This window comes from Ursus americanus, chromosome 12, assembly GCF_024610735.1.
Source record: "Ursus americanus isolate L20-20 chromosome 12, mUrsAme1.1.p, whole genome shotgun sequence".
Taxonomy (NCBI): Eukaryota; Metazoa; Chordata; class Mammalia; order Carnivora; family Ursidae; genus Ursus; species Ursus americanus.
The window spans coordinates 31435061-31454848 of record NC_142138.1 but is presented as its reverse complement, the minus strand read 5'-3'; the positions used below and the strand labels follow the sequence as shown (position 1 = coordinate 31454848).

General features: G+C 36.4%; 1 protein-coding gene across 7 annotated transcripts in view; it reads left to right on the top strand.

The window, feature by feature from the left end:
- Positions 1-19788, top strand: part of ZZZ3 (zinc finger ZZ-type containing 3) — a 102262-nt gene that overhangs the window by 61293 nt on the left and 21181 nt on the right. For all 7 annotated transcript variants that reach the window (XM_087866020.1, XM_087866018.1, XM_087866021.1 and 4 more), the window contains one exon: positions 17824-17962. In XM_087866020.1, coding sequence (XP_087722146.1) covers positions 17824-17962 — 139 coding nt within the window. The remainder of the gene's footprint in view (positions 1-17823; positions 17963-19788) is intronic.

Genomic DNA, 19788 nt, shown 5'->3' with positions numbered 1-19788 from the left:
GAGGAATTCAGTTAATATGCAGTACCATTTGAAGACTACAACAAAAATGCAAACTCACGTTAATATGGCTTTTGTGATGATTAATTTGAAAATAGGCATTATTCTTACAAAATGATTTTCTAGTGTCTTTGCCTAGCAGAAACTTAAATTGGCAGGCTCTTGAAGAAATTGGTGGTTCTGGTTTTGAGAAATTATTTTTTTCATTTCTAAACATAGTAATTTGTATCTATGTTCAGAGTCCCAGGTTTAACTAATTTATTTAAAACTACCTAAAAGATAGAGTGAAAAAATTACAGTAGCTTGTTAATCATGCTTGTAATCATATAAAAAATAATGGTTGTGTAAGACCTGCATCTGTTTTTACTTATTAAGTGTCCTTAAGAGTATGTGAAATTCTAGTTGGTCACTGGAACAGTAAATTAGGACTTCTTAAGTGTTTCAGTGCTAGGGTTACCTTTGCTTAAAGCTGGTGCTTCAGTAATAATCCTTTAAAATAAGTTTTATCAGTCAGCAAACTTGCAATCTGGGCTCCTGTTTCTTTGCTCTGACTTAATTCTGTTCAGCAAACATCTCTTGAGTACTTACTATAAGCTTGGCTTAGTCTTAGACACCACATATTATAAAGATAAGTTAGATTTGGTTTGGTCTCTTTCCCCAGGAGAAACACATTTTAAACTACCACCCCATACCCCATTTCCATCCCTATTTGTATTTTAGTTACATGAGTCTTGCATTTGGTTCTTTCAGCTGTTTTGCTCCCTTTCACCATCAGACTTTTTTCTTTTTTTTTCTTTTTTTTTTTTTTAAGATTTTATTTATTTATTCGACAGAGATAGAGACAGCCAGTGAGAGAGGGAACACAAGCAGGGGGAGTGGGAGAGGAAGAAGCAGGCTCATAGCGGAGGAGCCTGATATGGGGCTCGATCCCACAACGCCAGGATCACACCCTGAGCCGAAGGCAGACACTTAACCGCTGTGCCACCCAGGCGCCCCCATCAGACTTTTTTCTTATATCTCCAGGGTCTGGATTAATTATGTAGTATCTTGAGAATGTTTATGAAGTTGTTACTTTTCCATAACACTTGAGATGTGATTGCAGTATATTTGTTTATGCCTTTCCTTTTGTTTTTCTTCCCTAGTGCAGAATAGATAGGCAACTGATAATTGGAAAATTAAGTACATGAAAGAATGCACAAAGTTTTTATTCCCTTAACAACTCTAATTTTTCTATATTTGCCTTTATCTGTCCTTGTCTCCTTTATTTTAAAAAGATTTATTTTAGAGAGCAAGAGAGAGAGAACATGCACACGAGCAGGGGAGGGGCAGAGGAGAGGGAAAGAGAGTCTCAAACAGATTCCACACTGAGCAGGGAGCCTGATGCAGGGCTTAATCTCACAACCCTGAGATCACAATATGAGCCGAAACCAAGAATTGACCACTCAACCAACTGTGCCACGCAGGCACCCTCTTGTCTGCTTTTCTTATCTGTCTTAGATTGCCTGAGCTTTAAGAACATAGCTTTCTTGGGGCGCCTGGGTGGCGCAGTCGTTGAGCGTCTACCTTCGGCTCAGGGCGTGATCCCAGCGTTCTGGGATCGATCCCCACATCAGGCTCCTCCCCTGGGAGCCTGCTTCTTCCTCTCCCACTCCCCCTGCTTGTGTTCCCTCTCTCGCTGGCTGTCTCTGTCAAATAAATAAAATCTTAAAAAAAAAACAAAAACATAGCTTTCTTGCCAACATTTTTTCTTCCCTTCTCCCATTGTTCTTCCTTTGTTCCTACTGAAGAGAAATCACATACTTCTGCATACTGGTACCACTATAAATTCATGATTTCCAGGGGCACCTGGGTGGCTGAGTCGTTAAGCGTCTGCATTCAGCTCAGGTCATAATCTCAGGGTCCTGGGATCGAGCCCCGCATCTGGCTCCCTGCTCAGTGGGAAGCCTGCTTCTCCCTCCCTCACTCCCCCTGCTTGGGTTCCCTCTCTCGCTTGCTTTCTGTCAGATAAATAAGTAAAATCTTAAAAAAAATAAATTCATGATTTCCAGTTAGAGAGTGGGGCCTCTTGGGTGGCCTGCTCCTGCCGTATTTTCCTAATCAGTTTTTCTTTGTGACTATTTAAGATCTTTTTTTTTTTTTTTAACATTTTATTTATTTATTTGACAGAGAGAGAGACAGCTAGCGAGAGAGGGAACACAAGCAGGGAGAGTGGGAGAGGAAGAAGCAGGCTCTTAAAAAGGGAGTAATTATATATATATATATATATATATATATATATATATATATATATATATGGGTGCTAGCAGTTGTAAAGAGCATAATAACTTATAAGTAGTGAATTTTCAGTTCAAAATGATGGTGATGATAAACTATCTTTAAGTAAATGGAGGGATCTCTTTTTCCTACCTGAGGCTAAGTCTTCTGCCAGTGAGTTGAGCTCCATTCCCTCTTCTTTCTTTTAGGAACCTTGCTCTATTATTACTTATTTTTCAGAATCAGCCTTTCCAGTGGGCCCTTTCCCATCAGCATTTACACGTTCCAGACTTTCCTGATTTAAAAATCATCTCATCATATTCCATATACTTTTTCAACTATTTTTTCTATTTGCTTTCTCCCCTTCACAGCTGAATTTCTTGAATAAGTTGAATAAGATGTCAGTTTCCAGGTACCAGGACAGACTCTGAAAAGAGAAAAGTGATAACTTTTGTTATAGAGGCCTGACTGTATTTTCAGGATTGTTGGTGAAAACTTTATGCAAAAGAAAATACCCTTTGAAGTACATTAGAAATTACATTTTGGTGCGCCTGCGTGGCTCAGTTGGTTAAGCGTCTGCCTTTGTCTCGGGTCATGATCCCTGGGGTCCTGGGATCGAGCCCCGTGTCAGGGTCCCTACTCCCTCTGCCCCTTCCCGCCATTCGTGCTCTCTCTCTCTCTCTCAAATAAATAAATAAAATCTTAAAAAAAAAATTACACTTCTTTCAGGGGGTTAAATATACATTGAGAAAATACACAGTGAAGACTTTTTGGAAAGGGGCAAGTGTTTCTTTAATCATGAATAGCAAATGTTTTAGTTAAAATATTGCTTACCCTGTTTATGGTCCATTCAAGAGAAAAGATGGTATTCTTTCTCTTCATTTGCATTCTCTTATTGAATTAGTATTTATACTAGTACGTGAATAGGAAGAATTGTTAAATAGGCTTATTTTATTACTATTCTGCTATTTAAAAATAAGGCAGGAAATTAAGGCTTCATTTAGGTTTTTGGTCATTTCTGAATTTAGGTATAGGCTAATCTTCCCAGTGTATACGATCTAAGCTCAATATTTCACATAAATTAGGATATGTAAATAATCATATTATGGAAAAATTATGGCAAGAATCTACCAGTATTTAACCTTTCCAAGTTTTGGTTATGCCATCTATAAAGTGGTACTAATACCTGTTTCAGAGGGTTTTTCATCAAGAATAAATATAAACATGTATGTGAATAAAACTAATTTATGCTCTAAATATTCATAGAAAGAGCACAACTAAGGTAACAATAGCAGTACAAAGAGTAAAATTAATAGTAGTACAAGTATAATGAGATTATAAGGTAGTAGTGTCAATACAAAAGGTAAAAAATATTTTTATTCCACCTTGTGATTTTAAAATTTTATATAAATCTAGCTGTTACCAGATGCTTAGACACCTAAAAAAAAAAACCAAACAAACAAAACTTTTACCACTTATTTAAGTACACTGTGCTGTGGATATGTTGGTCTAATAAATATTGTTATATACCTTGTAATTGTTTTATATATATGTATGAGTGATTGATATATCATACTAAACTGAAGAAACTATTGTCCTTAACCTTTTCCACCCCCACCCCCCAGCCTCCTCATCAGAAGGTATTTTTTAGGAGTATATTGCCATGCGAGGCATAATAGTGTGTATTTTAATGTCACTACTGTGCTGAAGCACTAAAATTAAAAGACTGGTATTGTGTTTACTTAGTTTAAGGTGGGTAGCCATACTAGGTCTGGATATTACATTTATTTGACAAAGATTTTACATTTGAAATGCTGTAGCAGTTAATCACTTTTTTAAAAAAAAGATTTTATTTACATAACAGTGACAGCTAGAGAGCTGGAGAGCACAAGCAGGGGGAGGGGCAGAGGCAGAGGGAGAAGCAGACTCCCCCCTGAGCAGGGAGCCCGATATGGGGCTCTACCCCAGGACCCTGAGATCATAACCTGAGCTGAAGGCAGACAGTTAAGCGACTGAGCCCACCCAGGCACCCCTAGCAGTTACCACTTTTAAGCAGAATAGAGATAATATTTAAAAAGGTGTTTTGAACAGATTTTCATATCGAGCAGAGATAGTAGCTGAGAATTATTTATAAATTGGTGAGTTCTAGAACAATTAGAGTGATTATTCGATGTGATAAAGTGTAACCAGGAGTAAATAACAGTAAATTTGCTAACATAAAATATTTTTTAACATAATTAGACAAGCTCTCTTAAATTCTTTTTTCAACATAAATATATACCTCAACTAAATACTTAACTTTCCCTTTTGCTATTCTAAGACAGCAAAGCAGTAGTGGCTACAGGGAAGATTGTAAGATTGATTGATTTAAAATATATTTATTTAGGGGTGCCTGGGTGACTCTGTCAGTTAAGCATCCGCCTTTGGCTTAGATCATGATCCCGGAGTCCCAGGATCTAGCCCCCCATCAGGCTTTCTACTCTCTGGGGAGTCTGCTTCTCTCTCTGCCCCTCACCCTGTTCGTGCTCTCTCTCTCTCTCTCTCTCACTCTCTCTCGGTCTCAAATAAATAAAATCTTTTAAAAAATGTATTTATTTTAGAGGGGGAGGGGAGAGTGAGAGCCAGGGCGGGGTTGGGGGGAGTTTGGTTTGGAGCAGAGGGAGAGGGAGAGTCTCAAGAAGATTCTGCAGTGAGCCTTGAGCCCAATGCAGAGCTGGATCTCAGGACCCTGAGATCACCACCTGAGCCAAAACTAAGTCACACTGAACTGACTGTGCCACCTGGCACCCCTGCAAAATTTATTTTAATTTAATTTAATTTTTATTTTATTTTATTTTAAAAAATTAAATGTTTTATTTAAACAGGTGGGGTTTTTTTGTTTTCTTTTTGTTTTTTTTTTTTAAGGGGCGCCTGTGTGGCTTGGTGAGCTAAGTGTCTGAGTCTTGATTTTTGGTTCAGGTCATGATTTCAGGGTCATGAGATGGAGCCTGTGGAGCCTGCTTAAGATTCTCTCCCTCTGCCCCTCTGCCCCCTCCCACCCCACCTGTTCATGCATAGGCTTGAGCTCTTTCTCTTGTTGAAAAAAAAATAGTATTTTAAAGAACAGTTTTAGATTTACAGAAAAATCAAGACTGTATTATATACACCCTACCCCATTTCCCCTATTTTTAATATATTAGTATGATATATTAATTATAATCAATGAATCAATATTAATACATTATTATTATCTAAAATCTATACTTTATTATTTTTTACCCAATATCTTTTTTCTGTTCTGAAATCCCATCTAGGATACCAATTAGATTTAATTTTCATGTCTCCTTAGGCTTCTCTTGACTGTGGCAGTTTTTCAGACTTTCCTTGTTGACAACCTAGGCAGTTTTGAGGGATTCTGGTCAGGTATTAATATTTCTTTTTTTTTTTTTAAGATTTTATTTATTTACTTGAGAGAGAGAGACAGCCAGTGAGAGAGGGAACACAAGCAAGGGGAGTGGGAGAGGAAGAAGCAGGCTCCCAGCGGAAGAGCCTGACATGGGGTTCGATCCCAGAACTCCGGGATCACGCCCTGAGTCGAAGGCAGATGCTTAACGACTGAGCCACCCAGGCGCCCCATGGTATTAATATTTCTTTATTGGAATTTGTCTGATGTTTTCCTCATGATTAGGCTGGGGTTGAAGGTTTGGAGAGGAAGAACACAGGTAAAGTGCCGTTTTTATCACATCATACCAAGGGTATATACTATTACTATGATTTAGAGTTGTTGATGTTGACTTGATCACTTGGCTGAGGTAGTATTTGTCAGGTTTTTCCACTGTATTCTTTTTTCTTCACCCTTTCCATACTGTATTTTTTGGAAAGAAGTTACTCTGCGCAGCACATACTTAAGAGTGGGGAGTTAGGTTCTCTCTCCTTGAGGGAAGAGTGTCTACATAAATTATCTGGAATTCTGTTTGGGAGATATTTCTTTTGTCATTCAATTATTTATATTAGTATGGACTCAAATACTTAATTATACCTTGGGTTATTATTTAGTACTACTTTATTTTGTTGCTCAAATTGCTCTAGCTTTGGCCATTGGGAACTTCCCTGTTGGCTCCTATGTCCCATCAACGCACACGCATGCGTGTGTACTAACCTGTGTATATACACATATCCATAAATATTTTTTTTAATTTTATTTATTTGAGAGAGAGTGAGAGAGCATAAGTAGAGGGAGAGGCAGAAGCAGGCTCCCCGCTGAGCAGGGAGCCAGACTTGGGGCTCAATCCCAGGACCCTGGGATCATTACCTAAGCCGAAGGCAGACGCCTAACCGACTGAGCCACCCAGGCTCCCCTCCATAAATATTTCTGTGTATAATCATCTGCATCTCTAGTAAGCTAAACATGAGTTCATATTTTGACTCTACTTGTAATTCCTTATATTACTGTTGGATCATTCTAGCTCCTCCCCTTGCTTATCTGTAATTCCCAGTCCAGCACTGGCAAACTTGGCCATCTATCACCCATTTATTTGTTTAATTCCAATATAAATATATAGCAGTATTAGAATTGTTAACTCTTACCCCATGGGAAATAGCTACATCAGTTAGAATATGTGCTTATGCTATATTCCTTTTGCCATTAGTCTTAGAAATGCCACTCATCTCCAAGATTACCTAGGTTAGGACCTTTTCTTTCTTACCCCCTCAGTGAGATTTATAATACAGTTAGATCTTGCATCAGTTAATATTCCTTCCTAGGATCCCCTGACCTTCTAAATGATTTTTTAAAATTTGCATACCTTTTGGTTCATTTTTTGTCCTTTAAAATTTTATGGGTTTTGGCAAATGCATAATGTATGCATCCAAGATTACAGTATCATATAGAATAACTTCGTGTATAAAAAATCACTTTTGTGTCGTGTTAAACCCCCCTGCCTTTCCCCAAACTTCTGATCTTTTTACTGCCCTTGTAGTTTTATCTTATAAATTGTCATATAATTGGAATCATAATACAGAGCCTTTTCAGACTGAAGAAATTTAATTTTTAAATGCTGTTTTCTTGGGGCACCTGGGTGGCTCAGTCGTTAAGCGTCTGCCTTCAGCTCGGGTCATGATCCTAGGGTCCTGGGATCGAGCCCTGCATCAGGCTCCCTGCTCTGCTAGGAGCCTGCTTCTTCCTCTCCCACTCCCCCTGCTTGTGTTCCCTCTCTTGCTGGCTGTCTCTCTGTCAGATAAATAAATAAAATCTTTAAAAAATGCATGCATGCATGCTGTTTTCTAGTATCCTTTGTCTTGGAATGAAGAAACTTTGTCTTGGAATGACCTTGGTGTAAGTCTCGTCCAGATTTCCACCTAATACAACACCTTTGCAGTATCCTTTGATGGTGGTCATTCAGTATCTATTTGAACTTAACTAGTGACAGAGAGCTCACTACTTTATGAAATTTTTGCTTTTATTGAGCCTCACATTCTTCCCTAGAACTTCTGCTCGGTGATGTGAGTTTGACTTTGAAGTGACTTGGAATATTTCTCTTCTTTTTTCTATGTAGCAAACTTTCGTATCTTGAAGACAGTTTTAATATGTTCTCTTGGATCATCTACATTTCTTTAACTTTTCTGCTTTTCAGAACCCTGGCTGGTTAACCAACTTCTGAGTATACTTCAGTGTTAAATATGGTGTTCAGAATGTAATCTTATACATCGGCTGCATTGCTTTCTATGTGGTTTCTTTTGCCATTTTGTCAAGTTCATCTTAACACATTGCAGCCATATTAGCCTTCCAAATGCAAAGATTTTCTTACATTATCATTGTTCAAAACTTTCAGGTGCTCCCTGTTGCATTAGAGTGGTATTTCTTTATGAAGGAGGTGTTTCAGAATTGTCTGTGGAGTTCTGTTTTTGTTTTTAAATATAGGTGCTCAAGCTGTATCTCCGGAAATTCTGGAAATGGAAAGTGATTTTAGAGACTCTTATTTTGTAGAAGAGGAAACTGAAGTCCTGATAGGCTGATCTATTTGATCTTCTCAGAATGGGACTAGAACCGATATTTCTTGGTCCTGTTGGATCTGTAGTTCTTTTATTTTTATTTTGTGTTCTCAGCTTCCCCTTGTGTATTTTCTCTAGACTATCACTGTTATTTCAATGTGTGTCACACTTAACCTGCGTTTGTGCTTTTCCTTGCACTATTTATTCTACCTGGAATATCTTAACCTTCTTTTCTATTGAAATACACAAATTTTTAGGGGCGCCTGGGTGGCATAGCGATTAAGCGTCTGCCTTCGGCTCAGGGCGTGATCCCGGCATTATGGGATCGAGCCCCACATCAGGCTCCTCCGCTAGGAGCCTGCTTCTTCCTCTCCCACTCCCCCTGCTTGTGTTTCCTCTCTCGCTGGCTGTCTCTATCTCTGTCGAATAAATAAATAAAATATTAAAAAAAAAATACACAAATTTTTAGTGTTTACTTGGTTTTTACTTCTTCTGTGAAATTGTGTTTGTGTCTCCTAGGAATGATCACTTTGTTTATTACATGGCTGATCAAATTTTATGTATGTTTTTCTCTTGTAGTATATTAATCATCATAATTTTTGTTGATTTTAGGAATTGACTAGGAATTTTATGCACTTCCTTGTTTTTCAGTATTTAAATAAGCAACTACCAATATATACATGCACACTGTCTTACCTTAATTGTAATGATCGAGATGTAGGATTGCATGTTGATTATACTTGTATCCTTCAGAATGGCTGACATAGTGTTATATATACAGTGCACATACTTGGTAAGTGTTTGAATGGGTTCATGCAAGTTTAAGCTAATATTATGTGTTTTTGAGCAGCTACTTCACACTTTAACATCATAATTGAACTTAGGATCAGTTGGGAGGCTCACAATTTTCTGTGCCTGTTAAGGCAAGTTCATGCCATCCTGTACTTGTTTGGCTGTTTTGTAGTTCAATACCATATTTTTTGTTCATGTGGTTAAATTTCATCTTGTCTAGTATTCTAGCTTGCTTGTTATTTTTTAATCCTGATTTTTTTCATCTACAGTATTTGCTATCCTTCTCAGCTTCATGTCATCCATAAACTTGGTAAGTATGCCTTTTATCTGTCCCTCTAAGTCTTACATGTGGAAAAGAACCAAGGCTATATGTATCTTTAGCATACCTAAAAAACTTATAAGAACATACATACCATTATAATAGTGTTCTGTATACAATCATTTAACTGCTGAAAAGTCACCCAGGTAACTATTCAGTTATTCATATTTTCTTCTGTGGTTTTTGTTTTCGTCTTTTGTTTTCATCTTTATGAGCACTTTCTGTGTCTCTTGAATCTTAATGTGCTATGGGACAGTGTAAGTACAGTTCCTCTCAAGGATCACACAGTATAATAAATGAGATAAGACATACTTAAAAACTAGTGGCATAGGTGCACCTTAAAATTCTTGCCTTCAGGAAATAACACTATTCAGTGACCTACAGCCAGAACAGCCAATTTCTTTATAAACCATAGTCATTGTATTTCAGATAATTTCATTTTGGAAGTAACTTCTGTGAGAGTAAAGCCATTAATGTATCATGAGTAGACATTGTGAAGTAGGGGAAACTTATCCCTTAGATCTTTTTAAATGACCTTCCTCTGTGAGAGCAGTTACTTGGCATACTTCTTGCTATGGGCAGCACTGATAAACCCAGGTCTCATATAGGATTCTGTATGTAGAAAACGGACTTAATGCTGTATTTATGTATACAGTATTAAGTGAGTCCATTTCTAACTCAGAAAGAATGTGAAATAATGAGTGACCAGAATTTTTTTGTATTTTTATTTTAATTCCAGTGTAGTTAACATTCAGTTTTGTATTAGTTTCAGGTGTACAATATAGTGGCAATTCTGTACATTACTCAGTGCTCATCACAAGTGTTCTTAATCTCCATCACCTGTTTCATGCATGCACCCACCACCCACCTCCCCTCTGGTAAACCATCAGTTTGTTCTCTGTTAGAGTTATGAGTCTGTTTCTTGGGTTGTCTCTCTCTTTTTTATTCTTTTGCTCATTTGTTTTGAGTGGAAGCATTTGGTATTTGTCTTTCTCTGACTGACTTATTTCACTTACAGTGAGTGACCAGAATTGACAAATGACTTAATAATCCTAGAATGTTTCACTTTGAAAAAAGCTTTTGCAAATACTTATCTGGTCCAGTCTTCTCATTTTGTAGCTGAGGAAGCCAAGGCGCAAGATTTAATTAATGATTTGAGTTAGGTCCCACAGTTAGTTGCTCATAGAGCTGGGACTTGAACCAGAATTCCTCTGTGAATCTTAAATAAAGTTCTAAAGGTAGAAGTGTTCTCTCTATAACATTTTCTTCCTAGAAAACTTTCCCTTTTAAAAAAAAGGTACAGTATCTCATGAATATAATACTAATGAAATATTGACATGCAGATACAGAGTAACTATGAAATCAAACAGCCTGTAATTGTTTAACCGCAATCCAGGTTAAGATACACAATATGGATAGTACTCCAGAAGTCCTCCTTTGTGATTAGTTCCTTGGTTACATTCCCTTACTATTTGTGAAAATCCTTCTTTGCTGTTTTAAAACGTTTTACCGCTTATGTGTGTATCCCTAAACAATAAAGTTTCGTTTTTGAACCACACTGCATATACTCTTGTGATATGTTTGTGATATTCATCTGTGTTGGTACACATAGATGTGCTTTGTTCATTTTCATTGCTGTATAGTATTCCATTGTATATCTATACCACAGTTTATCTGTTTTTCTTAGATGGACATTTGGGTTGTTTCTGGTTTTGGATTATCATGAATAAGTCTACAATAAATACATGCCACTGTGTAAATTCAAGAGTTTTTTGAGGTTACTGCATATGGGATGTCTGGGTCTTGGGGTATGTGCATTTTCAGCCTTACTAGTTAATTACGAACCGACATATACTAGTCCATTCTGAGAGGGCTGTTTACTTCCTTTTCACCCTTACTCCTAGGGTGTCGTCCTTCAGGATTCAAGACCAAAGCTCAGGCTTGTTTTCCAGAGCCTCTACCTTTGGTAGGCCCTACACTGCAATTTGGATCCTCTATCATTTTAAGCTATAAGAAACACTACTCAGCTTCCTGTTCTGGATCAATAAATTGCTCCAGGGCAAAAGTACCCCCAAACATGTTTTAACTTTCTGGTTTTCATCTTATCATGGATCTTAATTTGGTACCATCTCATGATTCTGTTAGCTCTTTGCAACTTTTAAGAGCTTTTAGATTTTTTTTCCAGCTGTCTTCAATGAAGGGTTTCTTCTGAATTTGCCTCATCTGCATTTTCTGAAAGAGGAAATTTGTCCCCATTGAGCTTTTGGTTTTAATTATCACATTTAAAAAATTATAATTTCCTTCCTTTTCAAAGCACCTTAGTTAGTTTTTGTAGTTTCCTATTCCCTGTAGCTGTTTGCAAGCTTGTCTTTTATTACTCTCTTTCTTCCTTTTTTGTGAGCTTGGTAAATTTTAAATAGGAGCTCTTTACTTTCTTTGGAAAATTCTTTATGGGTTATCTTTGAGGCCTAGGATGAATATGTATTCTTCCAGAGAAAATTGCATTTGCTTCCGTGGGTATCTTGGTGGGGGATGGGTGTGTGTGCTTCAGTGCAGAGCACTGCTTTAAACTGTAGTCACAGCTCTGGTTGTTTAAGGCCACCCAGGTAATATGATTTGGACTGTCTTGTGGTAAGCAGCTCTTCTAGGGGATGGGAGTGAGAGGTATAGACGCCTGAAGGAAGAGCATCTCCTATTAGACTACCTACCTCAGTGGCTTTGTCTTTTGTTTCCTGAGCAAGCGGAGTACAGAAAATTGAGCCCAGACTTACATAGTCCAATTTATGCCTTCACTTGGATTTTGGCCTGTTAATAAGAAGTCTTAGTATCTTACCAGTTTTTCCATGATTTAAAAATAAACAGGTACATTTGTTTCTTAACTTTAATTCAGAATTTTTAGTTATTTTCAATACAGAATTGATCATTATACCTGGAAAGGCATATTAGCAGAAGCTGAGGTATTAGTTTCTGTCTTAACACAGAATATTGTAAAAGGCTTTTTGATCATCTTCTAATGACTTTTGGATTTTCACAGTAAATGAGAAATCATTTATGAATTATTGAATTTGTGCTGTTCTATAGTTTCGGCATTTGAAACCCTTCATAAAGGAAGAAAAAGTATCATACAGCTTTTGTTTTACTAAATTGATAATTTAAAAATATGTTCTGCTCATATCAGAATAATTTCTGTTCAGTCATGTATATTTTGAGTTCAGTATTTTGCTGAAAGTAGACATACTGTACGTGATTGAAATGATGGTGTAGAGTAAATTGAAGCATTTTCCCCAAAACTGTTTTACACTGGTAAATTGTTAGGATGGAATTTGTTACTGTTTAAAATTGCCTGATTGTTATCACTTTATATAGTTTTATCCTGTTGAAAATGATACCCAACATATGTCTTGCTCTTTTTTCTCATAATTCCTCCTGTTCACCAGTATATACATACGTGCATTTGTACACGTGAAAACATATTGGTTAGCTTATAAGTTTTTCTATACTCCTTTCCCTTTTCTTTGTATAGTGTAGTTAAATGAATACATTCATTAAATATTTATTTACTTGATAGAGCAGGGTGGAGGGGAGAGGCAGAGGGAAAGGGAGAAAGAGCAATCTCAAGCAGACTCCGTGCTGAGCGTGGAGCCTGACATGGGTGGGAGCCTGCAGAGCTCATGACTCTGAGATCATCACCTGAGCCAAAATCAAGAGTGGGACGTTTAACCCACTGAGCCACCAGGCGTCCCCCGAATACATTTATTTTTATGTTGCCTTACTTCCTCTAGTTTTTTTTCAGTGGTAATTAAGTTCAGTGTTCATAGGATAATCAAGCTGTTCTTTTTCAGTAGCAAAGTGTAATGAATTGCTTCTTCATTACTCAGTTTTTATTTAGGAAGTTATAAAAGTTAAAAAATCTAGAAGATAGTATAGTAAACATCTGTATCCCCTTCAGCTAAATTCATCAGTTGTTAACATTTTGTAATAGTCTCTCCCTCTCTCCCTTTCCCCTCATCTTCCTTCCCATCCCATATACTTTTTTTTTTTTTAGGCTGAGACATTTAAAAGTATATTGTAGACTCCTCACCCTTTACTTTAGTATATATCTCCTAAAAAGAAGAATATTCTTTGGGGCACCTGGGTGGCTCAGCTGGTTAAATGTCTGCCTTTGGCTCAGGTCATGATCCTGGTGTGCTGGGATCGAGCTCCGCATCGGGCTCCCTGTTCAGTGGGGAGCCTGCTTCTCCCTCTCCCCCGTCCTCCCCACTCGTGCTCGCTCTCTCTCTCTCTGCTCTCTCTCAAATAAATAAAATTTGAAAAAAAAAGAATATTCTCTTGCATAACCTTAAATACCTTTCTCAAAGTAAATAAATTATAGAAACGGTTAGGCTAAAGGTTGTAGACCTCTGATCTAGAATAGTTTTCTTTCTTTCTTTCTTTCTTTCTTTCTTTCTTTCTTTCTTTCTTTCTCTTTCTTTCTTTCTTTCTTTCTTTCTTTTTCTTTCTTTCTCTCTCTTTCTTTCTTTCTTTCTTTCTTTCTTTCTTTCTTTCTTTCTTTCTTTCTTTCTTTCTTTCTCCTTCCTTCCTTCCTTCCTTCCTTCCTTCCTTCCTTCCTTCCTCCCTCCCTCCCTCCCTCCCTCCCTCCCTCCCTCCCTCCCTCCCTTCCTTCCTTCCTTCCTTCCTTCCTTCCTTCCTTCCTTCCTTCCTTCCTAATTTTTATTTTTTAAGTAGGCCCAGCACGGAGTCCAATGTGTAGGGCCTGAACCCACACGACCCCCAAGATCCAGACCTGAGCTGAAATGAAGTCTGATGCTCAACCGACCAAACCACCCACTAGAAAAGTTTTTTTTGTTTTTTTTTTAAGATTTATTTATTTTAGAGAAAGAGCAAGAAGGAGGGGCAGAAGGAGAGAGTCTTAAGCAGACTGCATGAAGCATGGGGCTTGATCTCATGACCCTAAGATCATGACCTGTGCCAAAATCAAGAGTCAGCGCTTAACAGGTGCCCCTATATAAATGTTTTTTGTTCACAGATGTGAATAAAGAATTGAGGAGGACTTGGGTAATGAAGGGTAGTGAAAATAACTTAGATTTAGAATTGAAGAATATTTGTATTTTAGTAAAATATAATTCCATAGTACAAAAGCTAAACTTGTCTATTTTATGTTGAAGATGTGAGACAATAAAATTAACAAATCTTTGCCACAGCTAAGCCTACTGTTTGTAGCAATGTATTTAGTTTAGAAACAGATAATAATTAATTTTTGGTAGATTTAATAGAGTTATCCTTGTGGGAATGCTGTAACTATACTTGCATTCACACAAAAGTATATACATTTAAAAAATGATTCTACAGATTACTTGGTTGAGTGAGTAGCAAAAGTGTGAAAGTAGCATGTTTTGCTGGAATTAAAGAGTTGCAGTATTTTTAGTGCATGAATTTCCTTTAAATATCTGTATGAACATCTGAGTGATTGGGTGCTATGCTTCCATCTTTTATTGGTTTTGACTGAAACAGTGATCTTCTTCATATTGTGCCTTTATCACAATTTGATTCTGGTTTGACTCATTATAGCCTGTAAAAGTCTGTTTCCTTTTCTACATAGCTGTGTGTTAAATAAAGATTGAAACAGTATTCTATCAGAGGTTTAATTTCTTGGGTAAATATTCTCAGAATCTTAACCATTCCTCATGTCACATCTCCACAATAAATGTCTGGTATGATCTTGATGAATTACTTAATCTGTGCCTTGGTTTCCTTATCTGTAAGATAGTGGTAATGGTACCTATCTTGTAAGTTTATAGTGAGGTCTGCGCTCTTATACTTAAAATACAATGTCTGGCTTATAGTATACATTCAGTAAAAGTTAGACAATATTGTTATTTCTTATTACATACTTTCTCATCCACCTTGTCTCTTCATGAACCTGTTTGTCTCTCTTAAAGCAGAGCTGAATACAGTAGCAGGTATGATCTGCAGCCTAGGAAGAGTACAGTGGTTAATTCCTCCATTAATTTGGATTAAGGTTGAAGTTTTCTTTTTCTAATTCATTATGGAGAATTTCAAACATACAAAAAAGTAGACAGGCTAGGATGATGGACCTCATATACCCATCCTCTATCCCCAGCAACATGGCCAGTCCTATCCATTCGCCTAAGTCCATGCCTGATTTGCTTTGATAATTACTAAAGCTTTTCGGATAGTGCCTTATTCTCTTAGTAAATAATTTTCAAATTAATGAGCAAATGAGTCTTGCCTTGGTTGATGTGTGGATCAGTTTCTAGTAGTTTGTGTTTGGAGGTGAAGTGGATGGACAGGTGGGATTGAAAATAGATTTGTTTGTATCATACTGTTTTTTTCAGATGTCACCCTAGTTTTTTATGATTCCTTCCATTTCTGCATAGGAGTGTATGTGGTAATCTTACTGGTAAAAACCTTTGAGGACTCCAAAGAGTACTCAAATAATTCAAATTAGCTGGTCTAGAAGACTTGAGTTTACCACTTTCTTACAGTCTTTTCACTTATTCTGGACTTTAAGTCTTTTACCAGTGTTTATTGTAGGACTTTAAATTTGTTAATCATTTTATCTTGATTAAAGAGAAGCAGATAGAGTTTGAAGAGTTCTATTTTGTCATCTCTGTTGAAGTAATTTAAGTACAGTAAAAATTGTTACAATTTATTGGTTTCAAAGAGAGGCCTTCTTCCCAGCATTAACAACTGACTATAGCACATTTTCAAGCCTGTACTTATTTTTTCCATAACTCTCTTCTTACTTGTTCCTTATTAATTGTTAACTGTGCTTTCAGTAGTTTGCTGAAAGTTTAATAGATTCATAGTCATTTTTATATTGTTGATACAGAAGTATGTAAGTGTTGCTTAAAACAGAGATCAGTCATAAGGACACCATGACAAGTCTTTGGTTATTCACCTGGTGGGGAAGGAGTTCTGGAGGTGAAGTATGGCAGTTAAGAATATTTCAGAGAGGATAGGTTCTAGTACTTTGCTCACTACCGTCATCCTAAGATTGTGCCTCAGTGAGCCTGCCTCATGGATACACCTCACAGCAAATGGGGGCTTCGTGGAAGTGGGTTTAGACTTAACCTCTGTAACTTATCCAGGAGTGACTGGTATGGTTCCTGCTTTCCAATTCTGTTCTTTTAAATGAAGTTTCTCTAGCTTGAGAGAAGTCTTCCCTTCAGTGTTACTAGTTTTTACCTTAATTATTATAAACATTTCAAGAGCAAGAATAAGTATGCTTTAGGCAGAGGGCTGGAGAAGTGTCCTGATAGAGAATGCCATGTTGCAATTATGCCATGGCTGTGAAACTCAAAATTGCATTGTTTTACCTTTGAAATTTCTGCTAGTTGACTGACTTCTGAACTTATGAGATTCAGTATACTTTTTGATTGCACAAGACATGTCTGTTCATTTATTCATTCTACAATACTTATTGATCATCTCTGTGCTGGGAAGTGTGTTGCACACTGGATAAACAAAACAGTGAACTTCTCAGATGTGTTTGCCATTATGGAGTCTACAGTCTAGTGGGAAATGCAGTGAAATTTATTTGAAGCCATAAGGAAAAATTGTGTATTACCTATACATTAAAGACTTAACCACTTACTTTGAAGCGAACTTGGACTGACTTGTTTTTTCATTCTTTTTGCAAAGTGTATTTGAACATTCAGGACTTTTGGGCTGACATATTCCCATATGTGTATTGATATTTGAAAGTAGACATTAGTCAGAGAGGCAGGACAGTTTGAACCAGAGAGAGAGAGAGAGAGAGAGAGAGAGAGAGATATGAAGAGAATTAACTAGTATACATGTACCATAATGAGATTTCAGGATAATGACAGATAGTAGGTTTGTGTGGGTAAAATTGTATGTTGTGCTAAACAGACCTTGGTAGGTAGGGAGTAAGTATCTTTAAGGCCTTTCTTCTTTTAAAATGTTCATTACTTAAGAATTGCTCAGAAAGTAAACTTCCTGTAGAGTGGAAGCATAGTAGAAAGAGCAAATGAGAACCATGACACACAAATCATGTCTTAATTAGTTGACAGTTTCCCTAACTCCGGGCAAGAAAATGAACCTCCAATTCCTTATTCCAACAGAGTACAACAAAGGGGCTGAATTTGCTAATCCCTCCTAGTGCTGCTAAAACCTTTTTATTTTATTTTATTTTTTATTTAGCAGTTTCTTGATTGACTTTGTTGGAAAGTCAAGATGCCTTCTTATTTTCTGTACTTGTTCAGGTTCAAGAGTTAAAAACTTAAGATGGGGAAATAAGGCTTTGCTTTCTCTAACTGATATTTTCTGACTAGGTACTTCGTAACTCAGGAAGACCTCATTTATTCCCAGTAATATGTTTTACTAAACTCTTTCAGGTAACTTGAAAAAGACTGTGTGGCTTAATAGTAGATCATGGCTTGAACTCAGTTTTTATTTATTGTTGTTACTAGAAAATTTTACTGAGGTGTTTTTCTTTGTCTCTGTAGTTATCAGAGACTGTTACAGACGATTGCTGTACTCGAAGCTCAGCGTTCTCAAGCAGTCCAGGACCTTGAAAGTTTAGGCAAACACCAGAAAGAAGCACTAAAAAATCCCATTGGATTTGTGGAGAAACTCCAGAAGAAGGTATATCTTGATCACTTTTTAAGATTTATTGAGATACTTTGGTAATAACTTGATTTCTTCTTTTAATATGGGTATATACTTTTTTAAATGTTTAATTTTTTTCCCTTCTAAAACTAACCATACTACTGAAGGCAGGATAATGCCTTCCTAACCGCTCCCCTCCCCAACACACAAAATATACTCCAATGAAAATAGCTGGGAGGTTTAATTGGATATTTATATTAGGAACTTGATGTTCCATTCCCTAACCATTTTTAGGATCTTTTCCTGTTACCTTTCCCGTCTTAGGTGAAAAGGAAAAGAGGGTTTTCCTTCTTCTTTCATGACTTCAGGATTAATAAAGGAAAAGAAAAAATACTTCAGGATTTATTAACTGCTTTAGTTTTGAGGTACTTTTGTAACTCTCCGTGTAGTATGATAGAAAATATTGGTGATAAAAACGGAAACTATTTTAAATGTCTTTAAGGTTATGGTTGCCAAGTCCATGAGGAAGAAGTGTAAATTTACTTAATTTTGTAATGTCCTTTGCTTTAGTGTAAAAATTTCTTTTAATTTTCTCTTTTTCTTAAAACAGAACTTCCGTATTTAACCATTTGAAAGTGATTCACGTTATTATAACTCTCTTGCATGTCAATATGGATAATCTAGATGTGTATTTATACTGTAGTATGTATCTTGAATGAGGGACTCACTAATTGTTTAATAAATTTGAGAGGCATAATATCGGCATTGTGTGAAAACATTAAAACTGAGGAACTATGAAAAAGAATCTTCTTATTTACCTTAAAAAAACAAAAAAAATAACTTAGTATAGTTATTTGTTACCAGTTTTTAATGAGTCACAGAAGTGGTCTACCACGTGTTGACGGAACAGCCCTGGGGACTTTGTTTCATTTAGTTGTATTAACTTATTATTTGGATTTTTCTGGCTATACTATTTACTTGGCAATCATTATTTTCTCTCCATGCTTCAGAACATTGAGTATCATAATGAATATAGAATTTATATATTGATTTGTTAAAACTTCTAAACTTTTTAGGACCCTATTTACTGTCTCTGTACTGTGAGTCCACTTAGGTGTTTATTAATTTTGCATTGCCATTATTAAACATTTCTAGTGCAAAAAGATATAGTACTTACAGTGGTTACTTACAAGTAATACAACTAAAACAGATGATGATAGAAAAGTCAATATTAATAAAAAATTTATTAACTCTGATCTCTGGTGGGCAAAAAAGATGCAATTAGGCTTTTTTACTAGATTTGTATGCAGTTGGTTATTTGCTGGTTCTCCATTTCCAGGTTTAGTTTAAAACTGAATTTCTTTTCACTTTATCTCAGAAACAGAGATGTGATATTAACCATCTTAAGAATTTTTAATCAAAATGTGTGGAATTACATTAAATCCAGATACTTAGTAATTGTGAAAGACTTATGGTCCTTGGAAAGAAATTTTTCTACTGGATTTAATTTAGAAGTTTGATTTTCCCATTTTTTTTGCATGTGTGTTTACTTATGTATGTAGATATTTCGACTTATGATGGGTCATGTCCTGATAAACCTGTCTTAAGTTGAAAATATCGTAAGTCGAAATGCATTTAATACACCTAACCTTCTGAACATGATAGCCTAGCTCACCAAAGATGTTCTCAGGACACTTAGCATCAGCCTACAGTTGGTCAAAATCATCTAACACAAAGCCTATTTATAATAAAGTGTTGAATATCTAATGCAGTTCATTAAATACTACACTGAAAGTTAAAAAGAGGGTGGTTGTATGCGTAAGGAATAGTTGTCCGTGTATAGATTTTTTACCCTCATGATC